At 33.2% G+C, this 18,298-nt stretch overlaps 1 protein-coding gene across 6 annotated transcripts in view; it reads left to right on the forward strand.

Annotated features, from left to right (window-relative positions):
• The window catches only part of WASF1 (WASP family member 1), a 123,809-nt gene that overhangs the window by 93,908 nt on the left and 11,603 nt on the right, over nt 1-18,298 (forward strand). For all 6 annotated transcript variants that reach the window (XM_031964412.1, XM_031964417.1, XM_031964416.1 and 3 more), the window contains 2 exons: nt 7,194-7,328; nt 17,601-17,754. In XM_031964412.1, the coding sequence (XP_031820272.1) occupies nt 7,194-7,328; nt 17,601-17,754 (289 nt within the window). The remainder of the gene's footprint in view (nt 1-7,193; nt 7,329-17,600; nt 17,755-18,298) is intronic.

The raw sequence follows: 18,298 nt of genomic DNA on the forward strand, positions 1-18,298 counted from the left end.
GAATACTACTTTATAAGAAATGAAGATCTTCATATTAACATTTCTTATAATGAGATAATTTTCCATGACACTCATACCACAGTTTGTTGGCATTTCTGTTATATTAGGAATTCACCTTTTTCCTAGTTTGGGTTTTGTTTTGTTGTTTTTGCTAATATACAATGTTGCTATGAATTTTTGTGAACTTATACAAAACATAGAAAGCAAAAACAACAAAAGAACAGTAAATATAGTGGCAACCATAATGTGAATGAAAACATCAAAACAAAATGCAGATGAATCAGTTTAATGGGGTGACTCATCTGGGCCCCAAAGAATAGTTGGATAAATCCTTCCTTTTGGTAAGAAAAGTGAGAGACTAACATGAATAACTTATATTTGTGTGGCATTTTAAGGTTTGCAAAATACTTTACAAATAATAAATATCTAATTTAATCCTCACAACAACCCTGAGAGGTAGGTACCAATCTAATATTTGTTTTTATAGGATTTGAGTTCAGGCCTTCCTGAATCCAGGCCCAGCCCTCTATCCACTGAGTCACCTATCTGCTGAGTTAAGCTCTTTATAAATGTGAGCTCTTATTATTATAGACAATAATTGCAGGAATTATTATTTTGGGCTCAAATTACTGAACTCTGCTCAATCTTACTGACTTCATCTGTAAATTAGAACTAATGATGTTTGAATACCCTCTTCACTGAATTATTGTAAATTAAGTGCTTTGTAACCATTAATGCACTATCTGAAAGTGAGCTATACAAAAAGATAAAAATTTTGTCTTTATTATTGTCTTTCATTTGTTGAACAAGTATTTATGCAATACTGGTGGGTTTTTATAAGGATAAAAACCATGACATTTTTCCATTTGAAAAACCTTCTTGTTCTCTTAGGAATAATTAATTAGAAAATTAAAGGAAGTTTGGAAACAAGCTTTTCAAACCGTGAAATGCTCTGTAAACATGTGTTCTTCATGTATGTATGTGCGTATATATATATATATATATATGTGTGTGTGTGTGTGTGTGTGTGTGTGTGTGTTTTTAAAAACTATCCCACCACAACAGTTAGGTGAGCTGATTCCCCAGTTTCTGTGTTTCTCTCTTTGCCATATGGATAATGGCAGTAGATGACATTTATAAGGGGCTTTGAGGTTTGCAACCTCTTTTACATGAATTATCTCATTTGAGTTCATAACAACCCAATGAGATAGAGACAGATATTTTTATTCAAATTTTACAGATGAGGAAGCCCAAGATTTCATACAGATAAATTGTTCAGTTATATATAGCCAGTGTCAGAAACAGAATACAAATTTGGCTCTTGCCTGGCATTGTCTTACTTCTTGGAAGCGTTATAAATTTAAAAGATGAGGATTTTCTGGAGAACAGAGGAGGAAAGGACTCCAGCCCTTAATTTTATTGATATAATAAACATCTGGTGAAAAACTCGTAACAAGGGAGATGAGCATCTGTTTTGTAATTTATTCTTATAAAGTTACCTGGGGGCATCGAGGGATTTCTTGAATTGCCCAGGGTCACATAATGTGTCAGACACTAATCCAGATTTTTTTTTTTTTAACTACAATTGTATCTTTTATAATTCCCTAGGTAACCAGGGAACAGAATATCTGCAGAAGCCCCAATTTTTGCCCAGATTTTGCCCCAGGGTTTCAGAGTAGGTATAACTAGCCTTAAGATAATTAAGGTGAATACAACTTGGAATCAAAACCTGAATTTACATTAGGCCTCAGATGCTTGTTAACTGCATAATTCTGGGCAAGTCCCTTACTTCTGTTTGCCTTAGTTTCCTTTTCTTACAAGATAGAGCTAATGATGACATGCACTTACCTCCCAAGGTTGTTGTGAACATAAAATGACATAGTTTGTCAAATGTTCTGAGAATCTTATGATACTTGTATAAATGCTGCTGTCGTTGTTCAGTTATTTTTCAGTCCAATCTGACTCTGTGGCTCTGCTTGGGGATTACTTGGCAAAGCACTGGAAGAGTTTATCATTTCCTTCTCCAGCTTATTTTACAGATGAGGAAACTGAGGCAAACAGGATTATATGACTTGCCCAGGATCATACAGCTAATATGTGTCTGAGGCCAGATTTCAACTCAGGAAGGGTGTTTCTGACTCAAAAACTCCCCTATCTAGCTGCTCATCTAGAAAGAATATGGATTATGGCAGGGGTCCTCAAACTACGGCCTGCGGGCCAGATGTGGCAGCTGAGGACGTTTATCCCCCTCACTCAGAGCTATGAAGTTTCTTTATTTAAAGGCCCACAAAACAAAGTTTTTGTTTTTATTATAGTCTGGCCCTCCAACAGTCTGAGGGACAGTGAACTGGTCCCCTATTTAAAAAGTTTGAGGACCCCTGGGATAGCATTCATTATTGCCATTGGTCATGATGTACCCTCAAAGCTAGCCTAATTGGGAGACTGCATGTAGAGTGAGAATTATCCAAATTGTAAACAATCTAAGAGTAAGTGCTATAAGAGTGAGTGGAGAGATAGCTGCAGCAACAGAGCCAGGGATAAAATCTATCATAGTGTGAGTGGGTGAATAGTGTTAAAAGCTTAAGCCTGGTAACTAAGTAAGTTTAGGGTTAAGAATAAGGAGGAATTGGCGATTGCTATAGCAATAAGCAGTAAGCTAGGTAGCACACTTCTTAGTATTCTGGAGCTGGAAGGGAGCTTTAAAAGATCATGGCAATGATACTCAGCACATAAAAAAGGTAATAAAGTCATCTTTAACAGGAAAAAATGCAGTGGAAACAGACTAGAAAAGGAGAAATATTGAGTCCAAATTTTGACTTGTATTAGTCTGTCAGAACAAAATACTGAAAGGAAATGTAAATGTGTCTAATTCTTCATTAAATGAAAATGTATTTATAAGACCCACATAATGTTCTTTCATGGGGCAATTTTCAGCACACAAATTTAACCGACTGAAATTATTTTTTAAAGTAATATTCACTGCAATTTTTTGAAAAGAAGGATTTGCCTTTGAATGAAGTCTGCTTTTTATTGTAAAGATAAAACACAGTGTTCTTGGCTTAGTTATTCTCCAGATGGCCAGGGATCAGTCCTCACAGCTCTGTGAACACATAGTTACATTCTTCAGAAAGGTTGACTTTAAAAAAAAGTGTATATTTAACATGTGGTAAATAATTGTTGATTCATTAGCTCTAACTTCTGTTGACAAGAAAGTAGAAGGAAAAGGAATAAGCCTTTATATAAAGCCTGCTGTGGCCATCTTCCTACAGTAATCTATGTGTTGTTGTTGTTCTTGTTTTTCTCAAAGAGGACCATTGCATCAGGGAGGTGATGTTGTGACAGAGTGAGGGACCTGAAAGTCATCTTCCTTAATATCCACATTCAATCAATTACCAATATCCTGTTGTTGGGGCCTATGAATCTCTCTTATATCTGGCCCACCCAACTTCCACTGCAACCAAACTTATCTGAATACTCATCTTTTCTTATTTGGATTAGTGTAGGGACAACTTCCCCCTCTTACCTTATGCTTCTCTTCTACATAATCACCATTTCAGCCAATGTGGACTACTCTGTTCTGATCTTTCTACCATTCCCGTCTCTTTACTCAAGCTGATCCTCATACTTAGAATGGAGTCTATCTTCACTTCTATTGACTGACATTTCCTTCTTCCTTCAAGACCCAACTCTGATTTCACCTCTGTGACATCTTCCCTTGCTAATATATTACTAATTTGTATTATTAATACTAATTGATCTTTACATTTTTCATCTTTTTGGTAACATTTCATCTGGATCAATCCTTTTCTACTTATCCTTTTATCATAACTAGTTCCTAAATAAAAGAGTTTGCAGCATGTCTCTATCTTTGTACCAAGTGCCAGGTCTTATCCCTTGAACTTGATAAATATGGATTAAATTGAATGTCATATGATGAAAGCTGTGGTATCAACAAACTTATGCATGCCAAATGGAAATAGATTGCTTCCTTAAATCTGTTTCAAGTTGGTTGTACCTAAAGGGAGAATATCATTTTCATATCTAGGTATTGATATTTCAGCTACTGACACATTAAAAAATACATAGTTATGAACCAAGATGCTTGTTTCTCTCTTGATTTAAAAAAAAAAAAGTATGCATGTACTGGTAAGGAGAACTGTTGAACAACCTAAAAAACAAAAATAAAATAGCTGGACAATAAAGTGAATAAAAAATGCCTTTTGTCTGGACTATAATATGAATGAACAGTCTTAATAGAGTTATCCATAATTTTAGTCATTTTAAGACAAATATTCATAAAACAAAGGAATATAATAGTCTCCAGTGAATCCAAAAGAAGTACAGAGACATATGTGATAGAAGAAGAGACATATATGAAGGATGTAAATGTGTTATAGCTTATTAGCAATGTCCAGTTAATTTGCAAGAAGTGATGTGAAGGCTGGTAAAGATGTGAACCAGTCAGGGAGCTATAGTGAGGCTGGGAGGGGCAAAGAAACAGATATTTATTAAGTGCCTTCTATATGCTGGGTATTGTGTTAAGCAATTTATGTACCATCTTATTTGAAGTAATAGAAGGTTAACATGTATGCTGCCCCTGGTATACCCATGTTTTAGGAGACTTATAGAAAGGCCTTAATGGTACCCACAATGGATTCATACAAGGATATGAACAAAAAATACATAGGATGAGAATGCATAGATAAATGGTTATCCTACCAGAGGGTGTAACCACATTGCCAAGATTCCAGATCTGTTCACTGGAATATCAACATTTAGTATTGTAGACTTACCTTAGAGTAACAATTATCATGATTGTCATTTGGCAAGTTTAAACATCTGTTGCTACTAATATAGCATTGTATATGTAATTTTAATCCATTAAAATATATGGCTAGATCAAGACTATGTAATGATCAAGTAAGATGCTGTATGCAAAAATTGAATTAAACATTAGAAAAATACTATCTGGATCTAAGCTAGTATATGATAATATTTTTCTTTGAACAGTAGCAAAATATTTTAGATAGTATACAGGTATCCCCTATTTAAAATTCCCTCAAGATAAGGGAAAGGAAGAGAATAAGCATTTAAATAGTGCCTTCTATGTGCCAGACACTGTGCTAAGCCCTCTACAAATATGATTTCATTTGATTGTTATAACAGCTCTGTGAGGTAAGAGTTATTATCCCCATTTTATAGTTGAGGAAACTGAAGCAAACAGTAGTTAAGTGATTAGCTCAGGACCCACACAACTATCATTGAGGCCATAGTTGATCTTGGGTCTTCCTGTCTCCAGGCCCAGCACTCTCTCTACTGCCATGATGGATAGAGCTGCCTCAATTAAGTATAGCTTAGCATTTATAAGCTATTAAGTGCTGATTCATTTCATATAACTTGTCATTTTAAACTAAAAAAACATTTTAAAGTTTAAACTTTAAACATTTTAAACTTAAGAAATTTTAATTCTAGAATTGAATATGTTTAACATATACTGTCACATTAAAATATACATAATTATGAACCAATTACTGGACATCTAAGGGAGAAAGTGGAGGGAAGAGAGAGGAAAAAATTTTCAACAAAAGGTTTTGCAAGGGTGGATATTGAAAATTATCTTTGCATATGTTTTAATAAAATACTTTAATATTTTATTTTATTTTAATTTAATACATTAATTTAATATTTTTAATAAAAAATAAAAAAGAAATTTTAATTCTAAAGCATATAGTGTTATAGCACCTTTTTGCAAAGTATAATATGGGAGATACACTCTATAAATAGAATTAAATTCTTAAGTAGAGAGAGTTGAGTCAGGTTCTAGGAGGCTAATTTATAAAATTAGAGGATCCCACCCACAAGAATAGCCCAAGACCCCTGGGAGGGTTGTTACAGCAACTATCTATCAAGATCCCAACTGTCTAGCAACCTTGTTTACCCAGAATTAGCTGAGAATTAGAAAGTAAGTCAAAACAGAAACAAAGGCCATTTACTAAATAAAGTTAGTATGATTTATTCATAAAAGAAGACTTTACCACCTCTTTATTTTTATTGGACACCTACAATTTTTTTACTTTTCTGATTTTGGAGGCCTTGTAATTAAAGACAACAAATTAGAAAGGGTAAGGAAATTTTCTTAATCAAATACAGTTAGTTATAAAAATAGGAAAGGATAGCTGACAGTAAAAAAGAAACTATTAAAAATATATAAAAATCATATAAATCATATAAAAATATATTTTTAAAATTTGGTATTTTGATTCATTTCATGTTACATGAAAGTGTTTTAATTCTTGATATTACAAATGTAATGATTATTTCCGATTATAAATCCCCAGGCTAATTGATTAATTAGATTTTTAGACTTATATTTCTCCTTTTCAACTAGGATATTTGGGGATTTTGTAATAAAATTAAACTTTAGCCTCAATTGGTTAGACCAGTAAATATAACCATTTCAGACTTAAGCTAGTCTTAATCCTTAGTCTAAGGATATTTCATAGGGAGATCTTAAAGAGTGACTATAATAGTATAGATATCTTTATCATCTTGTATTAGTGCTTATTTAGGACATCCAATTTAGTTCTTATACCAATGTGTTTCTATCCAGTAAATAATCATTAAACACCTATTAAGTGCCTGGCACTGGGTTAAGTGCTTACAATACAAAGAAAGACAGTTCCTGTTCTCAAGGTATTCAGAGACTAATGTTAGATAGAACATTCATTAAGAGCTTACTTTGTGCTAATAGAAATACAAACAAGTTAATTCCCTTTCCCTCAAAGATTTTCTATTCTACTGAGGGAGGAACATAACATAAAAGGGAGATGGAGAATAAGAAGGCTACACAGAGAGGGGTATGGCATAGGTATAACCAAGAATTGTTTTGGAGGCCTTGATCACATCAAAGTCTGTGCGGTATTGAAATTGGCCCTATGAAATTAGGGCCAAGGTGGTTCCAGTCCAGTTTTCTGGTGGGAAGGCAGCAAGGGACAATTGCTTGAGTGGAGACAGCATGGTGTGGAGATGTCCAAGAAGTAATATTTGAAAACAATAAAATGTTTGGAATTTGTAGCTTATGATGCTTCAAATATATGTTAAATTATTATTCTTTTAAATGTTCAATTATCATATACTTCATTCATATGAAAATCTGATTCATTTTTGCATTATTTATATTTTGTGTTTTGTAGGTAAGTATGCTGAAGATATATTTGGAGAACTATTTAACGAAGCACACAGTTTTTCCTTCAGAGTCAACTCTTTACAAGAGCGGGTAGATCGTTTGTCTGTCAGTGTCACACAACTTGATCCCAAGGAAGAAGAATGTAAGTTTACTCATGGTATTATATGTTGACTAAATATTATTTTTTTTGATGTTCAATGAAGAGTATTTGGGAACAGAGCCAAATAAATGTACAATTTTTCTATGAAGGTTTTTCTTCCAAAGATTCATGATATATGTTATTTATTCATTAATAAATCCATGACAGTTAATCCACAAGCACTTTTTAAGTACCTGCCATTCTCTAGACACTGTGATAGGTACTACAGAGACAACACAAATAGAGAAATGGTAACTGAGGGAGGGAGTTGTGGTCTGAGTAGTTGTAAAGATTGTGAGGAGAGTTATTAGAAAATAGATTGTCATTTCCTTTCTAGCTGCAACGATAATACTGATTTGATAATAATCTTAGAAAGAAAAGAATTAGACATTGGGACTGGGGGATGAGGAATAGATCAGAACTCCACAAAATACCTCAAAAGGAGGCAGCAAGAGTTTTGTGCTAAGGAGACCTTGATGTCTACATGGAAGATTGAAAGATAAGGGAAGTGGAAACTGAGGCCAGTCAGATATAGTGGGAGATGACAAATTAATTTTTTTCTTTTCCTCATATCTACTAACAGTTCTTGAATTATCAGTAAAATTGCCATATCAGGGGGAAATTTTTCAATAAGCTTTCTGTCTTCCTCCATTTTTTCCAATTCATTTACATACTTTAATCTTAGTGGTGAAAATTCTGTGAAACTACTTTAGAAATCCCTAAATGGGCGTAAATTATTTTTATGAATGCCTTAATTTAGATTTTTTTTGTGTTTTAATTTGAGCAAGTGAAATACAGTTTTTAAAAAACTGGTAGGAAGTCTCCTCTTTAAATGGATTTAGTGCTGTTCTTGAAAGCTCCAGATTGTTATTGCTTGAGGCTAAAATTTTTCACATTTTGATGTTAAGCTAGAGGCATAAGATTCAGAAGCTATGTTACAAGCTAAAATAATTTTAGAACCTTTAGTGTGAAAGTATATCACATGTCTACAAGCCTTGATGGTGTCCTTTGAATGTTATTGTCTCCCAAGTACCAGTCCCTTCTCTGCCAAAAGCAATATAAAAGCTAAGAACATAATTTTTATTTTCTTTCTCTTGAGAGAAGGTGATATCTTTAGAGAAAAAAAATAATTCCTGGTGAATAATTTTCTTTGATTTAAATATGAAACTTCAGTAGATTCAAACTTTAGAAAGAAAAATATCAGAAAATTTCTTGAAACCAGAAAGCAGATGAATAGGGAATAGATCAACTTCTTTTGACAACTTGACCCAAGTTGTAAGTGACAAGGAGCAAAAACCTCAAAACATGTTGTTAAATTGGCTTATAGCTAGTTTCTATCACTAACATGAATCATCAAAATGTGTGTGCAAATATTAGAAGCAATTTGATAGGCATATAATTCCAATCCTAGTTCAAAATGTGAGCACCTCTTTTCCCCCGCATAAAATAAAACCTCTAATTCCAAGAGACTTTATTTCACCCCTTTCTCTTCCCATCAACAAGAGGTCAATACCTTGCTATATAAAGCTTTAAACTGGAAAAATATGAAGTCAGAGACAGCAGGCTGTGGAAAGAGGAAATTTTCTTTCCTTGGAAAATTAACTCAGTTACATTATTAAAATATTATACACTTGCATCTTTTAACCTCCCTCGAGCTAGAATTCAAAATGCTCTGTTGATTATTTTTTCTTGATAACATCTCTCATATCCCATGTGGACATGAGCAAAAGCAGTAAAAGCAAACCACTCTGCATATTGATGATAATAATGTAAATGAGAATCACTGAAGGGAAACCAAACTGTGAGGAACTAAAAGATCAATAGTTGTATAGTCAGAATTATTTTTCTTTTTATAAAGATAGCACAATTTTGGGATATGGCTGCTATTATGTTATATCCAGAAATGATGGATATACAATCCAGGAGTCAGGAAAACTTATTTTTTCAAAAGGGAGAGACAGTGATACCAAAATGAAAATATGTTGTTGGTTGTTTCTTCAAATCCATGCATCTACATAGGAACAAGAAGATGTAAACTTCAAAGTTTAAATGAAAATCAGACATCCACAAAAGCCAAAATGAGCACAAAATACACTATGAAGTGAAACATATGGATAATGTCAAGGAGCCATTAAGTCAAAAAAATTTAGTTATGTAAGACCAAAGGGAAAAAAAAGAAACATAAAATTGAATCTCTTTTTAAAAGTGATTTTAGTGATGAAACTGATATTTTCTACTCATACTTAAGTATGACAAGGATTTTTCATTTCAATTTTTTGCATGAATTGCAATTCCTTGTATCTTAGTTGTTTAGGCAGGTAGATGGTACAGTGGATAGAGTTCCAGGCCTGAAGTCAGGAAGGTTCATCTTTGTGAGTTCAAATCTGCCCTCCAGCACTTACTAAATAACTGTGTGACCTTGGGCAAATCACTTAACCTTCAGTTTCCTCATCTATAAAGTGAGCCAGAGAAGAAATGGAAGGCAAAACACTCCAGAATTTCTGCCAAGAAAATCCCAAATGGGATCGTGAAGAGTTGGACATGACTGAAACAACTGAAGTTGGGCATTTATTAATTGCTCACTGAATATGCACAGAAAGAAAAAAGAAAGGTCCTGGAAATGAAATAATGAAGGAAACAACATACAGATATTTATGTATAAGCAAGATATATACAGAATAAATTGAATAGCAACAGAGGGAGGGCACTGTAATAGCTAATAACAGCATTTATATAGTTCTTCAGGTTTTACAAAGCACTTTCCATATTATATTTCACTTGGTATTCACAGCAGCCCTTTTAAGGTAAGTACTATTTTATCCCAATTTTAGAAGTGAGGAATACAAGGGTCACCAGCTAAGTATCCCAGGCAGCATTTGAATTCAGTCTTAACTAGCTCCCTACCACTAAAATTAAGGAGGCATCTTTAATGGCTTATACTAGGAAACATGTACCTGGTGCTTTAAGATTTACAAAGCACTTTACAAATATTATTTCCTTTTATCTTCATTACCCTGGTTATGGTTAGGTTGTGGTAAAGGTTCAATAACCATTCAGGATCACAAAGCTAATAAGTGTCTGAGGCTAAATTGGAACTCAAGTATTCCTGACATCAGGACCTCCATTGTCTCATCTCTCTGACTCTCAAAGAAGGTGAGATTTTAGCTGTGACTTGAAGGAAGCCAGAATACTGACGGAAGAGGGGTAGAATTCCAGATATCAACTCCTAATAAAAGTGCCCAGAGTTGGGAGATAGATTGTCTTGCATGAGGAATAGCAAAGGAAGCCAGTATCACTGAATTGGGAAATTGGGGCAGCAAAGGCAGGTAAGGCATTAAAAAATTGGAAAAATAGAAAGAGATCAGATAATGAAGGGTTTTGAATGAGGAATAAAGGATTTTCTATTTATTTTTGGAGACAATAGGAAGACAGTGAGTTTATTGAATGGGGAATGGAGAAGAGCTGGGGGGGCGGGGAAGAATGTATTCAAACCTGCACATTAGAAAGATTACTTTGCCAGTGGAGCAAAGGAGAGACTGGAATGAGAAATCTTGACAGGTGGAAAGGGAGAATAGAATATAGATAAGTGAAGATAAAATGCATAGGCTTTGAAAACAAACTGGATAGGGAGAGGGAGATGATGAGAGTAGGGAGTTGAGAAGGACACCTGGCTTGTGAGCCTCACCAACTGGAAGGATCATAGAGTCTTTGACAGTAACAGGAAAGTTAGGAAGAGTCAAGGGCTTGGGGACAAAGATAATGAATTTAGTTTGGGGCATGTTAAGTTTAAGAAGTCTACTTTGTAGGATATCTACTTTGAAATGTACATCTGGTATTTATAAATGTGTGACTAGAAGTTAGAATTTAGGGCTGAGTAAATAGAAATAGAAATCATCAATTTGGAGGTAATATTTTGAATTAGATTCATATATTGTGAGGAGATCACAAAGTAAAAATAGTCTTAAGAAGAAAAATAAAGGAACTTTGGAGGGTACCCAAAAGTTATTGACCATGACAGTTATGAAGCAAAAGAGATTGAAAAGAGGTGGTCAAACTGGAAGGAAGAGAACCAGGAGAGATGGGTATTAAACCTAAAAGAAAATCAAACAGAATGATGTCACAGGCTTCAGAAAGTTCAAGAAGAATGAGGATTGAGAAAGGCTATTATATTTTACAATTAAGAGATCATTGATAATTTTGGAGAGAACAGTTTCAATTAGATAATGAGGTGGAGAGCCTTAATAAGAGAATGAAAGGAACAAAAATAGAGGTACCCAGATGTTTGGGGTTTTTCAGGAAATTTAGGCACAAATTAGGGGAGAGATGCAATGATATTTAGTTTAGATGGATAGACTAAGTGGGGATTTTTTGAAGATGGGGAGACATGGGCTTGTCTGTATGCAGGAGGGAAGTGATCAGTAAGAAAGAAGAGATTAAAGATTAGTAAGAGGATAGGAATGATAGAGGAAGCAATAGGGAGCAATCTGCTGGGGAAAATGTTTTGGAATGGGATTAATTGTGCATATAGAGGGGTATAACTTGGCAAGATAGTCCATCTCTTTATATGAGAGATAAAAAGAGAAGATAATGATGGAAAACATCTAATTGACTTGAGATGAGGGAGGGGATAAGAAGGATCTCTTGGCAAATGACTTAAATTTATTTTTTAAAAAGTAAAATGTGAGGTATTGAGTCAACTGTTGAACAGAAGTTTGAAGATGCATGAAAAGTTTTGGAAAAGCCTGGGGAGTGAATGTATAGTGAATTGATTAAGGAGGTATAAAAGAACCTCTATGCTGCAGTGAAAATCTAGTTGATATTACATAATTAAAGCTGTTTTTATATCTTGTCCTATTCACAATTTCTTGAGTTTCTCCAGTTTTTATTCAGCATCAAAATGTAATATACCAGTACCAACAAGGTAAGCCAAAGTTGATGTTTGGCAGGGCAAGACTAATTATAGTATAATGAGGCAAGGGACTTCAGAAAAGTGTCAAGTTTCATTGGTTCCCTGAAAGATAAAAATGAGGCCTTGAAGTGATTATTACCGTTCAATTAATGGCCTCGGAAAAAACTGAGAGATCAAGGGTTCAAAAATAACAGAGAATGAAGAATGGGATTTGATGTTTCAAGGCAGAAGGAGAGGTGGAACAACAAAAGACTGTAGTCAGATAAGGGAATTATAGAGTTCTTGAATGTAAAAGTGGAATACTTATTGGTCATTACATGATTGAGGATATAATCATCCCTGGATATAAACAGCATAGGATGGTTAAGTAGGTCATGATACATGAGTATGTTGAAATACCAGGAGATTTTGCTGTTTGATGGCATATCAATACGTATGTTAAGTTTCCCTAGCATAAGTATGGCCTTCAGGAAGGAAAGAAAGGCAGGCACTGAACTTGGTGAGGAAAGAAATGTAAATTCACATTGCAGACAACCAGCTCATCTCTGAACTTAGATAGGTCGGTCCTTGGACAACAAACACAAGGTGATCCATGAGGTCTGGCCCAATGGGTTGAACCCGTCAAAGTTTGTACTCTGCTACCATTGCCTTTAAGAACCCAAGATCACATGATCATCACAATGGAATTGTGTGGTGCCTTTACACATTTTAAAAAATGCATCTAAAAAACTAACAAATTGAAAATATCATCTTTCTAACTCTAAACCTCTTAATTCCAAATAAAATGTTTTGAATAATAATTAATATATAATATATAAATAATATCTATGCTTGCTAATGTGTGTTGTAATTACATAGTTTTTTAAGCATTTTCTTCACTACAAATTGCTAGAGATGGTAAATGTATCATTCATCCTTATTTTTCAGTTAAGGAAATAGACTGAGAAAACTTAAATGATTTGCCCAAATTCAAACAGCCAGTTAAATGTCAGAACTGAGATTCAAAAACAGGACATATGACTCCTGTGATACTTTATTCTACTCTTTTACTTAAACTTATTTCCTTTCCTTCATACAAAGACAAAAATTAAAATGAATTCCTGCTCTCCAGAAGCTTTAAGTATTATCCCAAGCAAATGAATAAAAGCTAATCAGATCACATGTAATTATATGTAGTTTTTAATTACATGATGTACTTACAGTCTATTTCAGGAATTCAAATATTAAATTAATATATACTGCTTATCACTGTTGGATACTGTGAATGAATTTTGAGATTCAATAATAGCTCATGAGTATACAGTTCATTAATGTTACAAAGAGATTTACATTCACTGAATCAATCACTTCTATCAAAGATCTTGTGATCCAGTTAGAAATATAGTACCTCTATGAAAGAAACAGATAAATTAAAAATATGAAGTCAAATGTAATTGTCTATATGAATAATTTTTTTAGGAGTTGAGAAAATACAGAGGTTAAGGAATAGCTAGGAAAGTCTTTAAGGAGGAACAAAGATCATAGGACAACCACCAAATGAGTTACAAAGACTTGTACATAATTTAAATAACTAAACAACCAAATTTCCTCAATACACGGGCAGCTGGATAATGCAGTGATGTTGCGTCAGGAATATTCCTCTTCCTGAGTTCAAATCTGGCCTATGACACCTACTAGCTATATGACTCTTGAGTAAGAACCTTGTTTTGCCTCAGTTTCCTCATCTGTAAAATAAGCTAGAAAAATCAATGGCAAACTACCCCAGTATATTTCCCACAAAACCCCAAATGGGGTCAGGAAGCATTAGCAACAATTAGAAACAGCTAAACAATAGTAAAGACCATAAAAGATTTGAATGGATGGAAAGCATTAGGGAGGACATTTCAGGTACATGAAGAATATCACAAAATGCATAGAGGCTTAGTATTACTCATTCAAAAGCTAGGAAGGAGGATGAATTAGTAGAAATGGAAGAGAAAAAAGGGAAGAAAAGACTAGATAGATAAAGTAGGGCCAGATTGTGTTGTTCAGTCATTTCAGTGATCAGAATTATACTGGCAAATGTCTAAAGTCATATTTGAATTCAAGTCTTCCTGACTTGGGGCCCAGCACACTATCTACCAACCCACCTGGCTACCCCCAAAGCCCAATTAGGGAGGTTCTTAAAAACCATTATAAATTTGGAGTAGATTCATAATAGGATTAAGAGACAATTAATTTGATAGTAATATCCAAATGTGACCACTTAAGAGAGGCTAAGAAACCTTAGATAAAAGGTTAAGGCCCTAGATTAAGGTGGTGCCAGTTGGATGGAAAGGAAAAAATACAAGAGAGCTATTGAAGATGGAAATGACAAAATTTGATAGCATTAGTGCCAAATATGAGAATATAACATATGAATATGAGAGGAGGAAAGAATGAAAGAAGATATCAGTATTTTGAGTCTTGAAACTTCATAGAGTATATTGCTAGCTATAAAAAGTAATACATATGCATACTTTTGCTTAGATAACCCTTATCTAAAATATATTTTTAAATTATCTGATGTATTCTACCAACAACTGTGTATAGTATAAAGCAAGATCACTCTAGATACATACTTGTATATAATAATGATAAATGTCTATCAGGCTTTCCAATTCTGGCAGCTGGCATAAGTTTCTTACATTTGAAACTGTAAATGCAAGTATGTCAATTTTAGATATCAAATTTTTAGATTGAATTTGTAACAGTGCTTTTGTTAGAAATAATTATCCCACATTTATTCTTTTCTCCTACAATGATACATAATGTAGTTCTGCAGTCATATGTAGCAAGTCATTAACACGTGACAGGATTACATATAGCTTCCTTAGAAAATATATAGCATTGTGGAGAAGATGAATCTGAAAGCTAATTTTGTAGCAGGATATATCTGATAAGGCTCAGATATTCAAGAGATGTAGGTGACTAACAATAATAGCATTAGAAATTGCTAGAGCAGAGAAGTCTAAAATAATGAGGATTGAGAAAAGGTCATTGGATTTAGGAATTACGAAATCGTTGGTCATTTTGGAGACAGCAATTTTTGTAGAATGATAAGGTAAAAAACCATCAGAGTAGAAAAGAAGACCAAAAAGAAGAAAATGGAGTAAATATGAGAGGACAAAAACACAAATTAACTAATTAGTAAACTTTATTAATCCCTTATGGCCAGCACTGTGCTAAAATACTAGTGATACAAATATGAGAAGAAAGATAAACTTTGCCCTCAATGAGCATATGTTTTATTGAGGAAAGCAGCAAATGAAGGGAGAAAATACTGGAGCTGTGGTATGGTTTGGAAATGTTTGTTTAGACTTAATTCTGGGCAAAATAAAGCAGAGCCCTCCTCTCAGAGCCCAGGGTTCCAGGAGCAGTGTCCAAGATCTGCTGAGAAAGGGATGAGGAAGATGACTTAGTATAGGTGTCATGATTTGGAAAAAACTCTTGATGGAGCTACGAATTGGTCCAGCCATCTTGCAGATTAACTTGGGTACATATTCTCAGCCACTTAACATACCTATTCTTTTACCCAGTGATGATACTCCTAGGCAAGTTCAGAGGGAGCTTCAGTCAAGCAGAACAGCTTTGGATTAATGTGCTGAAAACAGAAATGCTTATGTGTATACATATATATTAATAGGTTTATGTAATAGAAATTCGCAGTTTCATATGCAAGCCTCTTTTTATTTATTTGTATTCAGAAACATTAATTTCTCTCCATGTTTGCACTCAGAAATGTGTCCTTTTCGCTTATGTTTGTCTTTATTTCATTTATCATGCGAATGTAATCAAAACTCTGAAATGGATTGGTATTTGGAAAGAGGAGTCAGACTACCTTGTATGCACTTAATAAGTATTTGTTCATTTATCAAGTTTGTAATATCAAAAAATTAAAATTAACACTCTAAAACATATCCTTTTTATTTTGTTATGCATATATTTATTTCATTTGTCATGTGAATATGTTCAAAATGCTGAAAGATACTGGTGTTTAGGAAAAGAAATCAGACCACCTTGTAGATGCTTAATAAATATTTGTTGAATTAAATCATCATGTTTAAAAATAATTACAAGTACAGAACTAAAGGGTCAACATAATGGAATGCATAAACTTTATGGACCATGCTGATATGCAAAATTTTATTACAGAAAAAAGGGTAGCCATTTATTTTTTATTGGAATTTAATGAATAAAAATTGCTTAAATATTTACAACACTTGATAAATTTAAAAGAATCATTGTTCAGATTAACTATAATCAAGTGTACTTTCCAAGTTATAGACTCTGTGATTTTTTTTTAACATGGGCACTTCAGTGTAAACCAAGTAAGGGCATTTATTTTCATCATCTCTATGTCCACTACATTCAGTTTTTTCTCTTAGGAAAATGGCCTGTTATTTTGCTTACCACTTGCTAATAACAGGATAAATTTTTTTGTCAGAACTTATCTGCTTTTTTGTTTTCCTTTTTACTCATGCATTTTGTAGTACTCACCAAATGGAATCATTCCACTTATTCAACAAATATTTATTAAGCACTTACTGTGTAGAAATACAAGGTATTGTGAGTGATAAGAAGAAGAAAAACATGGTCTCTGCTTTCAAAAAACTGGTTACAGTCTGGTGTTTATATATGTGTTTGCATTTGTGTGTCTCTATATACATATTATATATATATATAAAATATATATGTATATATGTACACACACACACACACATACATACACACTTACTTTTCCCCTTATGTCAGAAAATGACTGTTGTACTAATTTGCTTATGGTGTCAAATTTCATAACAATAGTGATTACCATTCCTACTTTGGATTTTAGCCAAGCTTCAATATTTTCATAAAAGTGATCTTTTTTTGTATATTTAATAAATTTTAAGTTATGTTATATATATGCAACTATGAAAAGGATACTTTTATAGGACAATAAAATAATAACATAATTCAATTAATTGCATTTGTTCTTAAGGGGAATTGAACAAAAAACTATCTAGAATGCCATCAATGACTAAAAACAGAACAAGATTGGAAGAAGAGGGGAGGAACAAAGAACATTTGAAAATAAAAAGAAGGAGATAGGATTATAACAAAACAACAACAACAACAACAAAAAACAGGTCCAATCCTTATCAGTTTTCCTATCAAACTTATAAGTTTATAACTATACACTATTTACTTACAAGAATTATTTTTGACAACAATTAAACTAATACACAAAGATTACTAGACCCCTGCTGCCTATAAGGCAAATGTGTGTGTGTTTGAAATATATTTAGTTAACAGTATAAAATAAAATAAAAGTTTGATCATCCTCCAACTTTGTCTTTTTATTCCAGTGTCATTACAAGATATCACAATGAGAAAAGCTTTCCGAAGTTCCACAACTCAAGATCAGCAGCTATTTGACCGAAAGACTTTGCCAATTCCATTACAAGAAACCTACAATGTTTGTGAGCAGCCTCCGCCTCTCAACATACTCACTCCTTACAGGTAGGAACTTTTGCTAACTTTAATCAAACTTATACCCACATGGACAATTAGTGTCAAGTGAAACTATTTTTTAAATAGAGACTTTCTTCATGAAATACCCTCAATGTTTATTTTAAAATGTTTAAAAAATTCTTCCTTTCCTTAACACCCAAGCACTAAAGTAAACCATGATTATTATGTATAGCTACAGTAACTACTAAAACAAAACAAAACAAAAAAACAAATTTACTCTTGATAACAAAATATCTTTTTTGAAAGTTTTATTTAAAATATTTTTTTAGTTTGTAAGTTTTCTGCCTCAAAAATATTTTTTCACTGAAAGTACTTTTATATGATAAATTGAATGAAAAATCATTTTCTTCAAATATTGTGTTCCTTTTGAACCAAATAGTTTCTTAAAACCTTGAGAGTTACTTAAAACTGTAAAGCATTTATATTGAGACCATTAGAAAATGTTACCATTTAACTGACCTTTAGAAATCAGTTATCATTGTTTATTTGAAAGATTAGTGAAATTTAGAATATTGGAATAAAATATCCCAAA

This window comes from Sarcophilus harrisii, chromosome 4 (genome assembly GCF_902635505.1).
Source record: "Sarcophilus harrisii chromosome 4, mSarHar1.11, whole genome shotgun sequence".
NCBI classification, from domain to species: Eukaryota; Metazoa; Chordata; class Mammalia; order Dasyuromorphia; family Dasyuridae; genus Sarcophilus; species Sarcophilus harrisii.